The sequence below is a fragment of the Thunnus thynnus genome, chromosome 19, assembly GCF_963924715.1.
Source record: "Thunnus thynnus chromosome 19, fThuThy2.1, whole genome shotgun sequence".
Taxonomy (NCBI): domain Eukaryota; kingdom Metazoa; phylum Chordata; class Actinopteri; order Scombriformes; family Scombridae; genus Thunnus; species Thunnus thynnus.
Window position 1 is genome coordinate 29828228 of NC_089535.1, and position 18191 is coordinate 29846418.

An 18191-nucleotide genomic window follows, 5' to 3' on the forward strand; every position below is an offset into this window, starting at 1 on the left:
AACATATGCATTAATCACATAGAGACCAGAGGCCTGTACGACAAATCAAGTTCAACTTAGTTCAGCTTAGTCTAGCTCTCTTTGGGTTATTTGGCTTCACTGAGCCACATTGGCCGTCGTTCATGACCGGTATCATGAAGCTGGCTATCAACCAGCTCTGTTAACTTTAGGTTATCCAGCTATGAGTGTGTTCATGTGAAAGAGGCGGGGTTGTTCATTACAAGTGACAGCTGCAGAATTGAATGAAGAATGAAGAAGAGAGAAGTATTTCATATGATATATATATATAGTGATAGCAAAAAGTCATATTCAACAGGGTGAAATGTAAACAATATAATCACATAACTACAATAGAATAAGATGTAGAAACACTAGAAATAATTTCCAAATATTAATACCAAGGCTTCAAATAAGTGTGGGAATTAATACATACACTCACGGGCCACTTTATTAGGAACACCTGTGCAATCTAATGCAATCCAATACAACAGCTCTGCCATAAATCCTACTTTTACAAAGCTTATATATTTTCAGTTTTTGTTGACATTGTCAGAAAGGTGATAATTCTACTTTATGTTTATTATTGAGGCCGTAGTGGGTGGTGGTGGTGTACTGGAGTGCATTATGTTGAATGATGTTCCTAATATTTTGTCCAACATACAGATGGGTGACAAATTAAAGGAAAAACTGGTACAGGTCTGACTGCTTGACCCCTACAGTGAGGGGATCTGATAGCTCTGTTATGCTTTGGGGGGCATTTTGCTGGCATGGTTTGGGTCCAGCCTGTACCGGTTTTTCCTTTAACTTGTCACCCATCTGTACATGAAGAGGCAAAATATTAGGAACACTTTTTAATATAATGCACTCCAGTACACCACAACTACCTCAATAATAAACAAAGTAGAATTATCACCTTTCTGACAATGTCAACGAAAACAGAAAATGTATGAGCTTCATGAAAGTAGAATTTATGGCAGAGTTGTTGTACTGGATGGCATTAGACTGCACACGTGTACCTAATAAAGTGGTCAGTGAGTGTATATCTTTAGTAGAGTGAGTATTTTTTGCTTTTTAGTCAGATAATGAACTGAAATTATTCTGAATAGGTGATGCACATAAAAAGGTTAAATTAACAGTCTGACATTACTTTTAGGGAGAAAAAGTAGTTAATGCCTGATGAGGTGTTGTAGGAGTCACCCATTCAGTACCGCCACAGTGTATCTGCCGGAAATATTGATTTATAGTGACAGTTAAGAGACAGTTAAGAGTTTAGTTTTTATTTACAACTATCTTCCTCCAACTATCTTCACAAAGTCGCCTTGTATTATTCTAAGATGCGCTGATAGAATCATTAAGAGTAATAAAATCATCAACACTGTCAACAATTTCTTGGGGAATGAAGAAACAATTAAAATGCAGCTAAAATCATCAGTATGTGTTTAGTGTTGTAATCTATCCCTCCATTTATTAGAAGCTCTCTTTTAAAACCAGAGTGGAAATGGAAGCCTAGAACAGGTTGGTGGCCGGGCTGCTGGCAGGGTTTGATCTGATCCTCTGAGCAGGTTACCATGGTGATTTACCAGGGTTAAAAGTGTGCCACCTTCTTGATACTGGAAAACCTAAGTTAAGCCCAAAGATAGCTGGCTAGCACACTAATCAGGCTCCGTGGTACAGGCCCCTGGATGAGTGTTTTGTGTTCTCTTCTTGTGTGTTTTCATGTAATGCATGCCTCAATACATCACCACCGCCTGTATGGGACTTGTATTGTGTTATGGCTACCCTTCCCACTGTCCTCCCCCACGCCCGACGTCCTGCTGTGGACTAACCCCTGCAGGCGAGTGAGGGAGCTGGAGGAGGAGCTCAGACTAATGGACCAAAATATGAAGTCCATGATGTGCGGAGAGGAAGAGGTACTTACTGTACAAACTGACCTGCTGCCTTGTGCTCCTCCAACCTGCAGCCTCTACACTCCTCTCTCTGTTCTCTGTCTAACCTGCACTCACACCCTATGACATTATGCATGTCCTCCAAGCACTACTTAAAGGATAGGTCTGGTGATATTTTATATTATTCCTCTTGTCAACAAATCACATGAAAGTGTTCATTATTTAGGGGGATATAATAGGTCTTAAACTTGACAAAAAAAACAACTGAATGCAGTGTTGTGATTTTTTATTCATTTAATAATTATCTGGCAGATGATGATGATTATGATGGAATTGGTTATCATGCTTTGCATAATGTACCATCACTACTTAAAATCACTTGTGGTTTGATCCGCAGATAACATTATGTTTGCATCTTTACTAAAAAGAGGGCTGTACTTTACCGCATCAACTTTTTTTATGATTTATTTTAGCATTGTGCTTTGTTGCATTTTGACATGCAACAAAGGTCTCCAGCCAAAGTCAAACCAAGGACAATGCGGTCACATGGTCCCAGACACGTCTTTAATTGATGTTCAATTCTAGCGTCTTTTTACAAGAATATTAACTGTAAATTAAAATGTAGAATAAATTATTTTTTTAACCAGAAATATGTGGAGGAGGTGGCAGCATATTTTCAGTCCTGAGTCTGTCTGCAGAGCCTCCTATCAAACTGTGTTCAGGCCCAACTATCTCCACCAATCACAATGACAGCCTGTAAGTAGCTTGAGAGGTGAAAAACAGCTCAAAGAATCCATAAAGCAACCACATGCTGCGGCATCACAGGTCATGTCTTCAGTAGGAGTCAATGAGCTTGGAGTTGTTAGGGAAGTCAGAAAGTATTGACAGACAGACTAACACGTTGATTTTGGTCTTTACATTGGATTTGATGACAATAAGAAAAATATAGAATGACAAGAGACTTACACTTTAATTTATGATTGATCTGATAAATCTACATTTTGGCTGTAATCTGCCATCCATCCAGGGTAGTGTCATGACTCCTGTTACCAATTACCTACATTTTTTCTTGGCATTTTGCTGAAACCCTTCATCGCTGTTTTACTCAGAGTCAGATGTAAACCGACCAGTTCAATGATAGATGTCCTTCCTCTGTCTCTGAGTAAGACAAAAATGTTGGAGTGGTTCTATAAACAGTGTCAGGGTTTGATCTCTTCTGCTGTCCTACCTTTCAAATCACTCCTTTTTCTTCTCTTGCTTTTCCTTTTTCTTACATTGCTCAGTAAATCAGGTGACCTTGAGGAAGAATTGAAAAATGTCACCAACAACTTGAAGTCACTGGAGGCCCAGGCTGAGAAGGTACAGAAGGAGCTAGAGGGGCATTCAGCCTCAGAATCGGCCAGTCAGGCTGCATATATGCTGTTCATACTGATGTTTATATTATTAGAAAACTTTCCAATGGGTCGTTCTGGAGTGCATGGTACAATCGACCTATGTGGTCATTTAATTATGAGGATGTGTTGCATTAAACTGTCCTCATTAACCTACTGTAGAAACATGAAAAACTGCACATGAACCAAAAGTTCAGAAGGAGGAAAGTCCTTGAACAAATGATCCTTGGTTTCAGTTTTTTTTCCTTCATTTGACCAGAAGAAAGTTTCTTTAAATGGTAACAAGTATCCCTACTTTGTGTCTCTCATACAGTATGTTATCATTACATCTTGGTCTGTCCCTGACAATAAAACATTTCAATTTGGACTCACACTGTACAATGTGAAGTAAAATTTAAAGTTTTATTAGCAGACTGAATATTTTTTTATCTACATGGTTAGAAGTTAGAGTTAGAGTTTTTGAGGATTCTGGAAAAACTGCAGTAAATGTTTTACTGTTTCATTATGTGTGTCACACCCAGTTATACACAATTATCCTACTTGTCCTTCTTTAAAAAATGATCAATTATCTCCTAAAGTAATATAGCAAAGAAGTGTATTTGAAATCCATTTATGTCTGTCTCCCTCTAGTAATTAATAGCAGTAAATGTATTTTAATTGTACTTTGTTAATACCTTTTATTTTTTGATTTCAGTACTCGCAAAAGGAGGACAAATATGAAGAGGAAATTAAAGTTCTTACTGACAAACTTAAAGAGGTGAAATTTCTTCATTCATTTCTGTTAGATAGTTATTGTTTCTTTTACTGTTGCTTACTCTTTCTTATGAAGTAAATGAACAGAGAGTTAGTAAATGCTGTGTGTGATAATGTGCTGTGGTGTGTGCTCCAGGCTGAGACCCGTGCAGAGTTTGCAGAGAGGTCTGTGGCCAAGCTGGAGAAGACCATCGACGATTTGGAAGGTATTCAACACTCACCTGTTGTCTCTGCCAATACTTCCACTGACACCAGTAACATGCTTGCTTGCTGTCCTGCACTGAATAATCTTACAGTAACAAACAACTTCACTGATCCCAGTTCTACTGTTGAAGGTGAATTGACAGTGATGATTGCAAGGATCAAATCACCTCAAACTCAATTACTGGTCATTTAAGATAAGATAAGATAAGATAAGATAAGATAAGATAAGATAAGATAAGATGAGATAAGATGTACTTTATTTCCCGCAAGGGAAATTTGTCTTGGGCTCCAAGCCACCGCATCACACATTACACTTACAACAATGTCACAATGCACATGTGCATGTAAAACATAGATCATACATACATTCAAGATTAAATGTACTTAATGTGTTTAAACGTGCTTAAATTCATGTTGAGTGACACAGTATATTTTTAGGGATAATAAAAAGGAGTAGAGAAGAAAAGGAAATAAAAACAATAATTTAAAAAAGCAAAATATTGTCAAACCAGATAATAAATAATCAAGTCATTTGTATCCTATTCCATAAATAAAATCATAATAAATAATCAAATCATCATATCCTATACCATAAATAAAATCATACAGTACCACTACTGTAAATAGCCACAATAAATAGACCATAGTTTCAATAAAAAAGCCCAATAAAATCAGACCAGCGGGGTGTACTACGAAGCAAGATTAGTGGGTTAGCGAGGTACGTTGAGACTAAAGCCATAGTTTTCAGTGTCACAAAGGTGGCTCTCTTTTAACCTGGCTAGATCACCATGGTAACTTATGCTGCAAACTTAACCTGGTCCAGAGCAGGTTATGTTTCGAGTTTCGGCCACCCCTTTTACTAACTACCCGATTTGCTGCAAAGTCCGTTTAACACTGCTGGTACTGCAGCTATTAGAACACAGATTGGAAACTTAATTAGTCTTTTATCATACAGTTGTTTTGATATATGATTTTGTAAATTTATAATGGCGCAATAGGTTATGGTTACTTGTTGGATGGGATTATGTTAAAATATATCAAACTGCATTTCAAGTTGTGGAAAAAAAAGCTAATAAAAACTAAATGAAAAAAATACTTTGAACTAAAAAAAAGACAGAAGATTGATTAGTCTATTGGTATTTATCACAGATAATCACAGATATCAATCTATAAAATTAAGTTCACTTTGATTTGGCCAAAAACTAAAGTGATTTCCACTTATCCCTCATCATGGGACAGAGTCAGACCTCTGAATGTGGGAGGCACTGAGAGTGCATTGAGTGGTAAAATAAATATATTAACTTACTAATTTACACGATCAGCAATTTTCTGCCAGCAGAGAGTTGATAACCACCGTCGTGATACCACTTATCTCTGAGGAACCTGTTTATACCTGGCATTAACATGCATCTCCACATGCGTCCTGAGTGACCACTTGTGATCGGATCTCACTTCCCCGCTCTATATGCAAATAAACACGGACATGATGTCCATTTTCAAAGACCAAATTCGTTTGTTATTAACTGGTGTGAGGACTCGGGGTGCGCTCTGTCCAAAGCTGTGTTCAAGTTGTTTGATAACAGGATAAACAAATATCCAATACATCGTGTCCCCTCCAAAAATCAAATGCCCGTCCTATTGATTCACTCTAGCGTCGCGTCGTAATATATATATATATATATATATATATATATATATATATATATAGAGAGAGAGAGAGAGAGAGAGTTATATGCAGCGATCTCCCTGCAGCTACGCCTCTCCATTCAGAGACACTGTGTGCATTTACGCACAAGACATAGCAGCATAACTTCATTGATTATTTAATGCTCCGACACGCCGACAGGATCGGTCAGGATATAATGTTAATTAACATTCTGTGTTCTTCTACACATCAAAAGGTCAGCTGTTACACACACAGTACAGGTTCATACTGTTTGGAGTAAAGCAGCCGTCCTCCTTATAAATCCGGAGCTCATTATGTCAGGCAGCGCAGCAAAACTAAAAACTGTAGTTATCGACTTGACAGGACAGAGGAAACTATCCAGCAACGTTTAGCCTCTGAAATATTTTTTTAGACAGACAAGCGAAAAATTAATGTTTTAATTTCTATTCTAATTGTCGACTTGAAGAGGAAAACTGCTTAGGGGAATGAGAAAAACAGGACAAAACGGGAGGTGGATTATATTTTTAATTCAAATGAAAAACAAAATAATTTGTTTATCCTGTTATCAAACAAATTGAACAGCTTTGGATGGAGGGTCCTGTGCCTAGTGTGCAGGAAAATAGAGGACATCAGTTGAGTAGGTAGTCCGTCAGTGTGGCCCAGGATGCATTGCGTTTACAATACTAAAAGAATGTGGCCACATGCGGCCCAGACCACCTCCGAATGTGGTCTGAGTGATCGGATCTCAATCCGTCTGCAATACATCTTGGGTGCGTTTACACCTGTACTTAGAGCTGTCCACTTGTGATTGGATCACCCGAGACGCATGTTAATACCAGGTGTAAACAGGGCCTGAGTGCCAGTTTAGGGTTTGTGGAGCCAGCTCACACAAAGTAAGCCTGGATATGTTGAACTTGCTTCGTAGTACACCCCTCAAGAAGTAAACAGTCAAATCACAGTAGCTTAGTCTCAAAATAAACTCCACTACTTGTAGCTATTTAATATCTTAATGGAGGATGGAATGAATGAGTTCTTACACCAGGTCAGCCTGCATTTCGGGATTCTGAACCATTGGCCTGAAGGTAACACTTCAACGAGAGTTCAGGATGTGCGTTGGATCATTCAGAATTTTCTGTGCCTCTCTGAGCACAGATTTTTCATATAAAGACTGACTGTTGTACTTTGTTCTTTGTTTGTTTGTATTTGGTGATTTTTACTTTCCTAGTTATGCAACCTGAGACTAGACTCATACTTGGTGTGTAAATAGACAGTGGTCATCAGTTTTACTTTTACCCAATGACAGATGCAGCGTTATTTCTGTGGTGTTCACCCTTGCAGTTTTGTGGCCTTGATAAGCACAGTTGTGTGAGGATTTGTAAAGGCCTAGGGTGTCTCAAATCAGTCAAATTTTGCCTGGGTGCTCTCAAGTGGCACCCTGAGCTTTTGATGTGACTTCTGTGGTGCCCTCATCTACATGGATTTCACAGCTGTGTATAAAGCTCAAATTTTACTTTCATTACAATGGCGGAAACTACATAAATGTCATCATCTGACCATGTCTGTGAGGTTAAAGGAGAGCAGCACACGTACGTTACCAGTTAAAAGCTGGACACACTTTGTCATTCAAGTGAATGGGAAGGTGTGTCCAAACTTAAGACTGGTAATGTATATGAACACGTCTGCTAGTTACACATGTTTTATTCTTCAGGCTCTGTGCTTCAGCACAATCAATTTGAAATAAAATAATGAATACTACATTAAAGTCTCAGCTTTAGACATACACCCTTTTAACACATAGGGCCAGATCCACAAAGAATAGATTGCACCCGCTAATAGCACTGTGAATTGTGCATTATTTGTACGCGCAAATTTCACAAAAGATTTTGCGCTAATGATATGCAGGTGCAAACACCCATAACGTTTTGCAGCTGAGTGCAATTTGCCCTTGTTTTGCATCTGATTGAGTGAGGGGAGAGGTTTCCATTGTTTCAGGCTTTTCTCCACATTTCAGCACACAGATTAGTCCATAATGAAAACTGCATAGAACAGAAAAGCCTCACATTCCATGTCTTGAGGTGCACACACACAGAGCTCTCCAAAATCACAAACCAACTTTCATGTATTTTGCTTCTTTGTCTTCTGTAGTATTTTGCATTTATAACATAATCTACTGAAATGTCCATCAAAATAGGCTAAAGCTGTTAATCTGACTGAGACTGACTGACTGAGAACACCAGATCAGTCAGGATCTGACAGTAATTAATGTTAATGAATGAGTTCTGCTACACATCTGCACAGATCAGCTGTTACACACAGATTTCAGATGTATACAGTGGAATTGTTTGAAATAAAGTAGAACTTCTGGATCAATCCTGAGTTCCATCAGAGCTGTCAGGACATGACTGAGGATTTCGCCCTTGATATCATTAAATATCAATTCAATATCATTCGAGCCTCACAAACTTGAAGATTTGAAGAGAGAGAGAGAGAGACAGAGAGAAAGAGGGAGTGAGGAGTTAATGTGTGCGCAGTTAATAACTCTCTGAAGATGTTAATAGCACCACTTTAACTGCGTGTGGCAATTTGCACTGTTTTTTGAGAATCCTGTAAAGATGCGCATACAAAGGGGCAATTTTGCGCCGACTGTATGAATATTTCCTAATTTACATACATGCAGATGGCACGGGCGCACCATGATGATATTTTCTTGGCAGAGCACTTTGCAGTTTGCGGGTGCTTTGTGAATTGTGAATTGTGAATTGTTAATTAATCTTTTTGTCTCATTTGCATCAGTTTAGTGGTCACAAAAGCCGCACAATCCTTTTGTGGATTTGGCCCATAGTGCCCAAAGTTTAGGGGTCCAGAAGTAATTGGACAGATACACATGAAGTGAAATAAATTCATCATATTTAATAGTTTTAAAAAAGCATAGAAGTGGCAAATAATATTTAAAGTGCAGACATAAAATTCAAAAGCAGCTTCTGCATGTTTGGAACATCTATCCCAATAAACGTCCAACACTATAACCAGAAGGGGGCATGTGTGAGCATTCTCTGCAAGCCACTGAGTTTCTTACCAATACTGTTTTAGCATTTTCATGCTGACTGCAGTACGGACAGACAGATGGACGCTAACCAAGGATGTTGCGGTTCATGGTTGGTGATTTATCCCCTAAACCATGAGGTTGCCCCCAAATGTAACATGAAATGTACAGTGAGGGAAAATGACTGAGTACAAGTACTGTACTAAAACTCAGGTCAAAGGGTACTTCTTGTTTCCATTTTATATTTCACTCCAATTTAATGAAGAATTCACTAAATGCATGACATTTATTTAAAAGCTTGAATTTCTACTTATTTTACATAGTGATGTTTTACACTCCAAACCTACGTATAATCAACTTATTAAACTGATGTGTTTTTATAGATAAAACTACCCAACAGTATATAAAGTAGTTACAATTAGCTACAATATTAAAATGCTGCTTATATGTTAATGCATCATATACATAATAAAATAACACTCTAAAAGGGGCCATTCTGCATAATGATTACTTTAACTTTTTATACTTTTACTTATGTGACACTTACTTTTACTTTTTACACTGTGTTATGATTCTTTCTACAGTATGGTACCACCATTAGTAGCAAATAGTAGGGCTTGTTTCTACCAGATATGTTTCTGGGTTTGAAAAGTAGATAAGAATAAGATTTTTTTTTTAGTGGTGAAATTATCAGATTTTCTTGAAACATCAAGTTTCACAAGTCATAGACTTAGACAAGCATCAGCTTGTATTGTTTGGAAGTGTGGACATCCAACAGGGATTCAGAGAGTGTAATTGTAACAACTTGAATGCACTAATAATTTAAGTCAGAAGAGCCCTTCTGATCTAGGAAGTGTGTATGTTTGGTCTGATACTCACCCCGTTGTCTCTGGCATGTGTAGTATGGAGGTGTTGAATGGGGTATTCGTGGATAACACTGCATGGTGTGTTCAGTTTGTGTCTATAGAGATCAGGGATGATATCATTTAAGCTGAATCAGCTTCAAGCTGAAAAATGTTTGCTGTAGCTGTTATTTGTGCTGAGTGAGCTGTAGTAACCAGCTGATGTGATGACATTGACTCCAGTGAATCTTGGTCATTGTGTTTGATGCTTAGCAGTTTCAATCCTGTTCTAAATGTGTTGTACTTCTGCTTCCTGTCCCCTCACCACATTTTGTTTCCGTTGGGTGCGTCTGTCTTCTCGGTCCATTGTCTCTCTATCTGTGTGTGTGTGTGTGTGTGTGTGTATCCTCCTCCAGATGAAGTGTATGCACAGAAGCTGAAGGGCAAGGCTCTCAGTGAGGAGCTGGACCTGGCCCTCAATGACATGACTACACTGTAGATGCTCTGTCACTTCCTCTCTGCTCCTCCTTCCTTTCTGAACTCTTCTGCGCCTACCTGCTGTTGTTTTCTTCCATTCCTCAGTGGTACTATCAGCTGGAAGATTCTAGAAATGTCATGAAATGTACTGAATCCACTCACCCTTCAATAAGCTGTTGTGCCAGGCTGTATCTGGTTTACACAGCACTGGTCTTTTTACAGAAGGTTTAGTTACTGCTCACCCAGTCAATGCTGTGTGTCTTACACCAGCGTCTTTAATGTCTTCTCATTATTTAAACATTCATGTAAAACCTGTTTCCCCTCCCCCTCTGTAATAAATGTATTACAACTCCCTTCAGTCTTGCTTTCTTTCGCTTTCATTTACTTCCTCTATTCAACATTTACAAGCAGTGTATGAGTAATGCATAACTTCTTTGTAGCACACCATCATGTACTTGTAAACAGTTTTTCTGATGCATTTGTAATATACATTTATACTCCTCTTTTGGATATCTGTAACTAGTGTAAACACATGATGAATGGTTGATAACATGTATAACATAATTATAATCACACATAAGATAGATTTTGGTTGTATACATGTTACATAATTAAGTGTTAGTACTGCACATGTCAAACTTCAGATTAACCAGCATAATAAGGTGCCACTCACACAGGTAGGCCTATGTGTGTGGTCTGTCTGCACTTCAATTCAGACTTGATACTAAATCTGTCAGGCTGAAGAGTGGGGAGATGTGTAAGCTTTCTCTAACTTAACTGTGATAAATCTGATATGGTAAACATTCATCCCGAATCCCTCACTGAAACTTCTGCCTCACCATTGACAACTCCACTCTGTCTCCCGCCCCACACATCTGCAACCTTGGAGTCATTTTCGACAGTGGCCTGTCTTTCAAACGCTACGCGAATCTCTTTATCAAAACAGCCTTTTTCCACTTGAAAAACATATCTCGTCTCCGCCCATCACTCTCCTTTTGCTGCTGAAAGTCTGATAAATGCTTTCATCACATCAAGACTCAACTACTGCTGTAGCATTCTTTACAGTATCCACGACTGCCGACATCGGGGAAACACTGGGTCAGTTGTCTCAGGACCTGGGTCAAGGGAAGGCGCAAAAGGGCCCTCTAGCCTTTAAAAAATCAGCTGGAATAATTTGTCAAAAGTACATATTTGTGAAAACTTTATATAATATTTGTCAGTCACAGAAAAACTTGCAATTTTTTTATCCTCCTAATTTTCCTTGACATAGTGGTCGAAAACTATTTTAACTTTCCTTCCCTATAATGCTAAAAATGGTTTGATCTGTGAGGTTAAAAGTTTAACATCTAGCCAGACCCTCTCCCCCTCTAGTAAACTCTCAGAATGGCCAGTTGTCAAAAGTGCTCAGAAAAGAAGAGAGAAACAAAAAAGAGAAAATGATAGCAGAGGTGCAAGGACTTTATGGCCAGGTATTTGAAAAAAGATAATGAAGTGGAAGATACAGCTGCAACAAGTACAGCCCCACTTGCAAGGGGGGTGGAGTGTATTAATCAAGAGCAAGGTGAGACATCCATGTAGCTAGCTTAAACATCTGGCAAATACAGCCACTGATAACTCCCACCTAGCTGTACCTTTAACGTTTAATTAATAGCTTGTATAAAAGCCTAACACAACGCGTCCTCAGTAATAGAAACAGCTGAGTCTGGAGATGGAAGTAGCTGCGTCAGAGATCCCAATATAATGTAAATAATGTCCCAATATGTATTTTTCCATTTAAATCTGACATAGAGTATGTTCAGATCATTAAATAATGAGTTTATCAATTTTCTATGGACAACTTCAAAGCATTAAAGTTGGGCATGATAGCATGTCTTTAATATGATTGAATTTCAGTGGTGGGGCTATTCTTTTAGTTAGCATATATTTGTATTAAATTAGTGCAGTGTCAGTTCTGAACATGCCTGTTCAGAACTGGCCGATTACTTGGCCTCTGGTATTACTGCTTCAACACATAGAAAAATTAATACTGTTGATATAGGTATGAATGAGTATATACATCAACAACATGAAAGAAACTAACATTCTATTATACGCAGATGGTAAGCACTGTAGTACTGTAATAGTGAATCTTTTCTCATCTCAAGTATAATGAGGGCTGCATTTAAAAATAAAAAATATAACAGAAAGCTTTTGAAAAAACGTGCATTCTAAAATAAAGTGGATCCACCATATTGGGCTTTTAGATCGTTTATTTTCTGACTTCAGTTTGGATCATTTGAGTGGGTATATTTGCTCAAAAGATTTGTGCTTATATGAGATATACTGGTTTTTAACTGCACATGGGAAGTAGCCTAAGAGTCTGTCCATTCTTGATTAAAGCTGTGTTTTCGCTGTCTACCTGCCCTGTGAAGAAACTTTTCTCTGACTCGCTGAACAGCTCTGAACGCTGGCTATGCTCATGCTTATAGTTTTATTATTATGGAGTACAAAAATCAGAAATATAAGTATTTTTTGGTGAAAACAACTCATGCAGAGACTTGAGGGTTTAATGATTACTCACATTCCATATTTTCAGTAGTTTCTTCTTTTTCGACTATCATGCACGTCATTTAGCCGTTTCCAGTTAGACCCTATGCAATTTCCAAATCATCAAATTTTATCCTGAGTAAGAATATTCACTTACACTAATACAAAATTCTCCAGATTCAGAGAAATGCTCCACTCCAGCAGTGGAGGATGGTCACCACTTCAACACCCCCCCCCTTTTTACTCCTGGACAGCATACCCCTCGCTCAGACACAGAGCTGTGCGGCTTGCTGTTCACATGTTTATTCGAAGTTTATTAATATTAAACATATTGCGTGTCCAAATTGCACCAAATTTGACACAGCACTTCCTTGGGTCCCTAGCAATACAGCCGCCAAGTGTGAGGTAGATTGGTTGAACGGTTCTCAAGATATGTGAAGGACACACATACATACAGACAGAGATTCTGAGGTTATTCTAGCCTTGTACATTGTACCTTTTTAATGTGATTTTGTGTCCTGTGCTACCTGGTGCCTTGCTTTTTAGTCATGTAGAATTTTTTGTGTAAAGTGTTCCATAAATAAAATTTGTTTATTATAAAGTAGTGCACAGTACATCTAGAACATGTCCATTTAATGGAATTATTGTAACTCATAGATCATTAACCTTAGTGTAATCAGCACATTGCAGTGTAGCCATTTTATAGATTTAAGAGCTGGAACAGGCTGATACAGAATATATATATTACTGTCAGACAGTGTGGAATATAATGTAGTCTTCTACTCACAATGGGCCTTATTCACTAATATGTGCGTAGAAATGTTCTTACTTTGCACACAAAGTAAGTGCACGCAAAATTACTGTTGGATTCATGACACCAACCAATTTTGTTCTTACCACCATGTGTATGTTAGTGGACAATTTTAATATATTAATAATTTCATTACATTTATGATGATGATTTATGGATTACAACATCTTCGCAATTAATTTTATAATTAGTAAATGAATTGTGTATTATTAGCAATTTCACAATTTTAAATATTGCATATTTAGGCCCAATCATTTTTTTTTTAATAATTGTGGTTCTAATATGCTGTTTACATTGAACTAATTAATAATTAACTATATCATTTCTTAAGACTGTGGGACATTTATGATTATGGGACCAATTTTGTTCTTACCACCATGTGTATGTTAGTGGACAATTTTAATATATTAATAATTTCATTACATTTATGATGATGATTTATGGATTATAACATCTTCGCAATTAATTTTATAATTAGTAAATGAATTGTGTATTATTAGCAATTTCACAATTTTAAATATTGCATATTTAGGCCCAATCATTTTTTTTTAAATAATTGTGGTTCTAATATGCTGTTTACATTGAACTAATTAATAATTAACTATATCATTTCTTAAGACCGTGGGACATTTATGATTTGTGCGTACGCATGGTCTAAGATTGTTCTAAATTTGTAAGAACTAATTCAGCTAAGAACATATTGTTGAATCCCAGATTTGTGCTTAAAACATTAGTACACACTGTTTAAGCTAATATTTCTGTGTACGCACTTTTTGTGAATGAGGCCCAATATTCTCAATCATGCACCTGATGAATGTAATCGGTTTCTCTTATGTGGGGTCACTCACTGTGTGAAACATGGAGAGGTACAGAACTTTGGGCTCTATGTTCGGTATAATGTCACCTGCAAAGGGCACACTAGGTTGGTCAACTGGTGTTGGCAAAAAATGGAGCAACTGTCCTTAGTGTCATTTTGGACAATGTGAGGGTGCATTAGACTGCAGAATACATTTGGGACCGAGGTTAGTTAGCCAGGTTAGTTGGCTGCGATCTCCCCTCTGTGTCCTGTGTCTTTTACTCCTGTATCCAACGCAAGGCCCTCAAAGTGTCCTCTGACCCCTCTCACCCAGCAAATTGTCTTTTAACTTACTACCACCATTGGTACCAAAACCAGTAGATTAAAAACAGTACATACCCTGTTGCAATTTGTATACTGAGCTGTTAATGATCCTGTGCCCCCCTCCAATCAGGATCCTCCATTTAAAGTGTAATGTGAACTTTATAATTGTACTTTGCACTGCAACTTTAATTGTAATAAGCACTTTATTTTGCTCTTGAACTTCTGCATTCTGTAGAATCCTATTTCTATGGTCAGACTGCTATGCGCTGTGCACTTTATGTCTTTATGTCTATGACTATGGTTAGGCTGCTATGCGTTGTGCACTTTATATTTGCACTACAGTCCTTTTTACTCATCATTATTGGGTATGGAAGAAATTATATGTGTATGCACGGACAGTACTGTATTTTGAACTGCACTGCACCAAATTCCAATCAACTTGTTGAAATGGCATTATTGGCAGTATTGAATTAAATTGAATTGAATCAGGAGCCCTGTGTGATGTATATGAATCTAAACATCTAAAGTGCCTAAAGTTTTAGGTTTAAATGGAGCTTTTCTCTTGAGGAAATTCCTCTGGAAATCAAAACCTACCGATAAAGTCAATACCACTAACTAAACTCCAATAATTGCTCATGAATGTTCTATTTTTTTTTTTTCCTGTAATTTAGTGCTAATACAATTAATCATTTGAAAATTTTTGAAAAATAATAACAATTTTGGTAACTGATTAGTCATTTATGTCATTTATTAGGAAAAAACACCAAACTTTGGTTCCAGCTCCTCCAATGCAAAGATTTGTTGCTTTTCTCTGTTTGATGTCATTGTGAACTGAATATCTTTACATTTTGGACTGCTGGTCAAACAAAACAAGTCATTTAAAGACCTCACCTTTGGCTCTGGGAATTTGTGATGGCCAATTTTCATCTTTTTCTGACAGTTTACAGACTACAGATTAATTGTAATCAACATTACTTGATAATGAAAATAATCATTAGTTGCAGCCCCATTATAATTAGTAGCAAATTAAATTGTTTTTTTCCCAGGAAACTGGACAATTTTTTAGAAAATTATTAGGAAATAATTTTTAAATAATTAATTATTGAATAACATAGTATAGTTTTAAAAGCACTTTTAAATTTTTTTTTTTTGTTAAGTAGCATTTCATCATTCTGTTTTGATCCTCTGATACCTGCTGCTTGAGTCTGAATCTGTGTTTATAGTAAACCATTTAATGGTAGAATAACAATGCACAGACTGTGCATGAAGGCTGTAGGGGGCCTCTAGATTTTCCCAATCTTCAGTTCCAGACAGGCTATGTATTCGGAAGCTCACCTGTGATTTTGTCTACTCCTCCAGAGAAACTGGCCCAAGCCAAAGAAGAGAACCTGGACATGCATCAGGTGTTGGACCAAACTCTCCTGGAGCTCAACAATCTATAAAGACCTGAGCTACATGAATGACAGCCCAAAAGACAAAGCAAGAAAAAAGGTTTAATCTCCCAGCCAAAGCTCCCAGCATACACCCTTTGCAGGTAGAATCTTCATGTAACAGAAAGTCTGTTGTTATTGTAAGAAACAAGTGAATGTGAGTATTCTCAGGATTTACTGTATTTGCTGGTTCAGTTGTAAATCTATTGCGCCCCTGAAGTGACGTGAGCAACAAAGTGTCTATTACAAACTGAAAGCTATTTAGTGTGCACCAGAAACTGTTACATACACTAGTACAGTTAATTGGAAAACATCTTGTCATTATATAAAAGTTCCTTGTATGCATGTGTAACTATCTTGTGTGCACTAGAAAGTCACTTGTGGGCACAACTATCCAAATTATTTCTGCCAGAAATGTTTCTCTTATTTGACCAAACATTGGACATATTGGACACATTCATGAACACATCGAGGCCCACTTTTCTATTGTCGCTTTTAAGAATATGATAAAATAAGAAGAAGAAACTGAAACTCATGTGAGATAGCAGTTGCTAATGCACAGAAGAAACCTTCCTCCCTCACACAACATATAGTATAATCTAATATGCACCAGAAAACCTTTGGTTTTTCATGTTTTTTTCACCTTTGTTGATACAGTGTGATTCAGCAATGTCCAAGACTGTCCTTCCAAGAAAAACAACAGCATTAACAACTTGTATTACATTGTATACATTCAACTTGTATTACCTTCAACAACACACAGTGTAGGTTGGCAAATATTTTCAAATAAAATGAACTACTTCTGTATTGGCTACATTATTTTATAAAGCCTACTTAAAGCAGGGATCCTTTAGGTTAAAATAGTATGACATCACAGTATTTTGACATATTTTGAAGTATTTTGGAGTAAAAAGGCAACATTTGATTGTTAATAAAATTCAATTACCAATAGAACAAACTAGTGGAAATAAGAATGAGACTGATTTTCCATGCTAAAAGATTCAGTTAATTAAGTGCTGGGAGCTGTAATACTGACATCTAACTTTGAATGAAGGCTTTATATATTGTTAAAAAACAAACAACTGACAAAGTTGAATTCTAAAATAATAAATGTCATAATTCCATGTCTTTTATGATGTGTCTTTTTACAGTGAGGTTGTTTTACTGTTCTGAAACTGAAACACATATCTGTCTTTATTTGTGAAAACATTGTTATACAGTTTACTGTTAAACTGACAGAAACAAATAATTGTTTGCAGTAGTGATTTCTCAGTGAATGCAGTTGTCCAAATTATTTGTTTAATGATCAGAATGTTTTTTGTATTATTTTTTGATTGGCATCAAGTAAAGTAGTTGCACTGATTGTTTCCAATTTATTATCCATGTACTGATGTAAAATCATCAGTGTAAACCCTTTGAAATAAACAAAGCAGCAACAAGTGACGTCATTATCAAAAAGAAAAAGTTAATCTCTTTGGTCAAATAACAAATCTCAACGAATTCCAGCAAGGCATTTGTGATGAAGAGGTGGGACTTAGATCTCACCTTAGCACCAGTAATGAGGGAGGAGCAGGCAGTGCTCTTTCACTTCTCTTTTCCCATCCTCATCCTCCATCCATCCCATATCCTATTGGTTCAGGGATTGAACCAGCGACCTTCCCTAACCTTTAGGCCACCACTGCACAGGTAAGCAGTGGCAGAAAGCAAGTGCATTTAATTAAGTTCTGAATTAACTTTACTTAAAGGGGTCCTATTATGCTTTTCCTTATTTTCAGTCATATATATATATAATGTTACAATGTTGGATGTTCATGTTAAAAGTGGCTGACGTGTCAAACAATGAGGTAAACGTATGTAGAAGCAATCCCTGTAAGCAAAAAGCAGCGGCTTCAGACAACTCTGAACGCTCAGTTTCCAACTGTTTTTTCTACTTTCAGCCCAAGCCGACGTTGGCTTGTGACGGATTTCTTTATATGGTCATCTGCTCCACAAAGCATGCAAGTACACTGCTCTGCTGCGTTAACATTATGGCGTTTTTCCAT

The 18191-nt window shown here is 37.2% G+C and overlaps 1 protein-coding gene across 4 annotated transcripts in view; it reads left to right on the forward strand.

Annotated features, from left to right (window-relative positions):
* Positions 1-17273, forward strand: part of tpm2 (tropomyosin 2 (beta)) — a 41478-nt gene extending 24205 nt beyond the window's left edge. Inside the window, exons 6-9 of one of the 4 annotated variants that reach the window (XM_067574889.1) lie at positions 1835-1910; positions 3972-4034; positions 4167-4236; positions 16079-17273. In XM_067574889.1, the coding sequence (XP_067430990.1) occupies positions 1835-1910; positions 3972-4034; positions 4167-4236; positions 16079-16161 (292 nt within the window). In that variant the 3' untranslated portion in view covers positions 16162-17273. Of the gene's footprint in view, positions 1-1834; positions 1911-3169; positions 3246-3971; positions 4035-4166; positions 4237-10201; positions 10621-16078 lie in introns of those variants that run through there. The other 3 variants (XM_067574890.1, XM_067574887.1, XM_067574888.1) reach the window with 3 other exon arrangements.
* Positions 17274-18191: the final 918 nt, after the last annotated feature.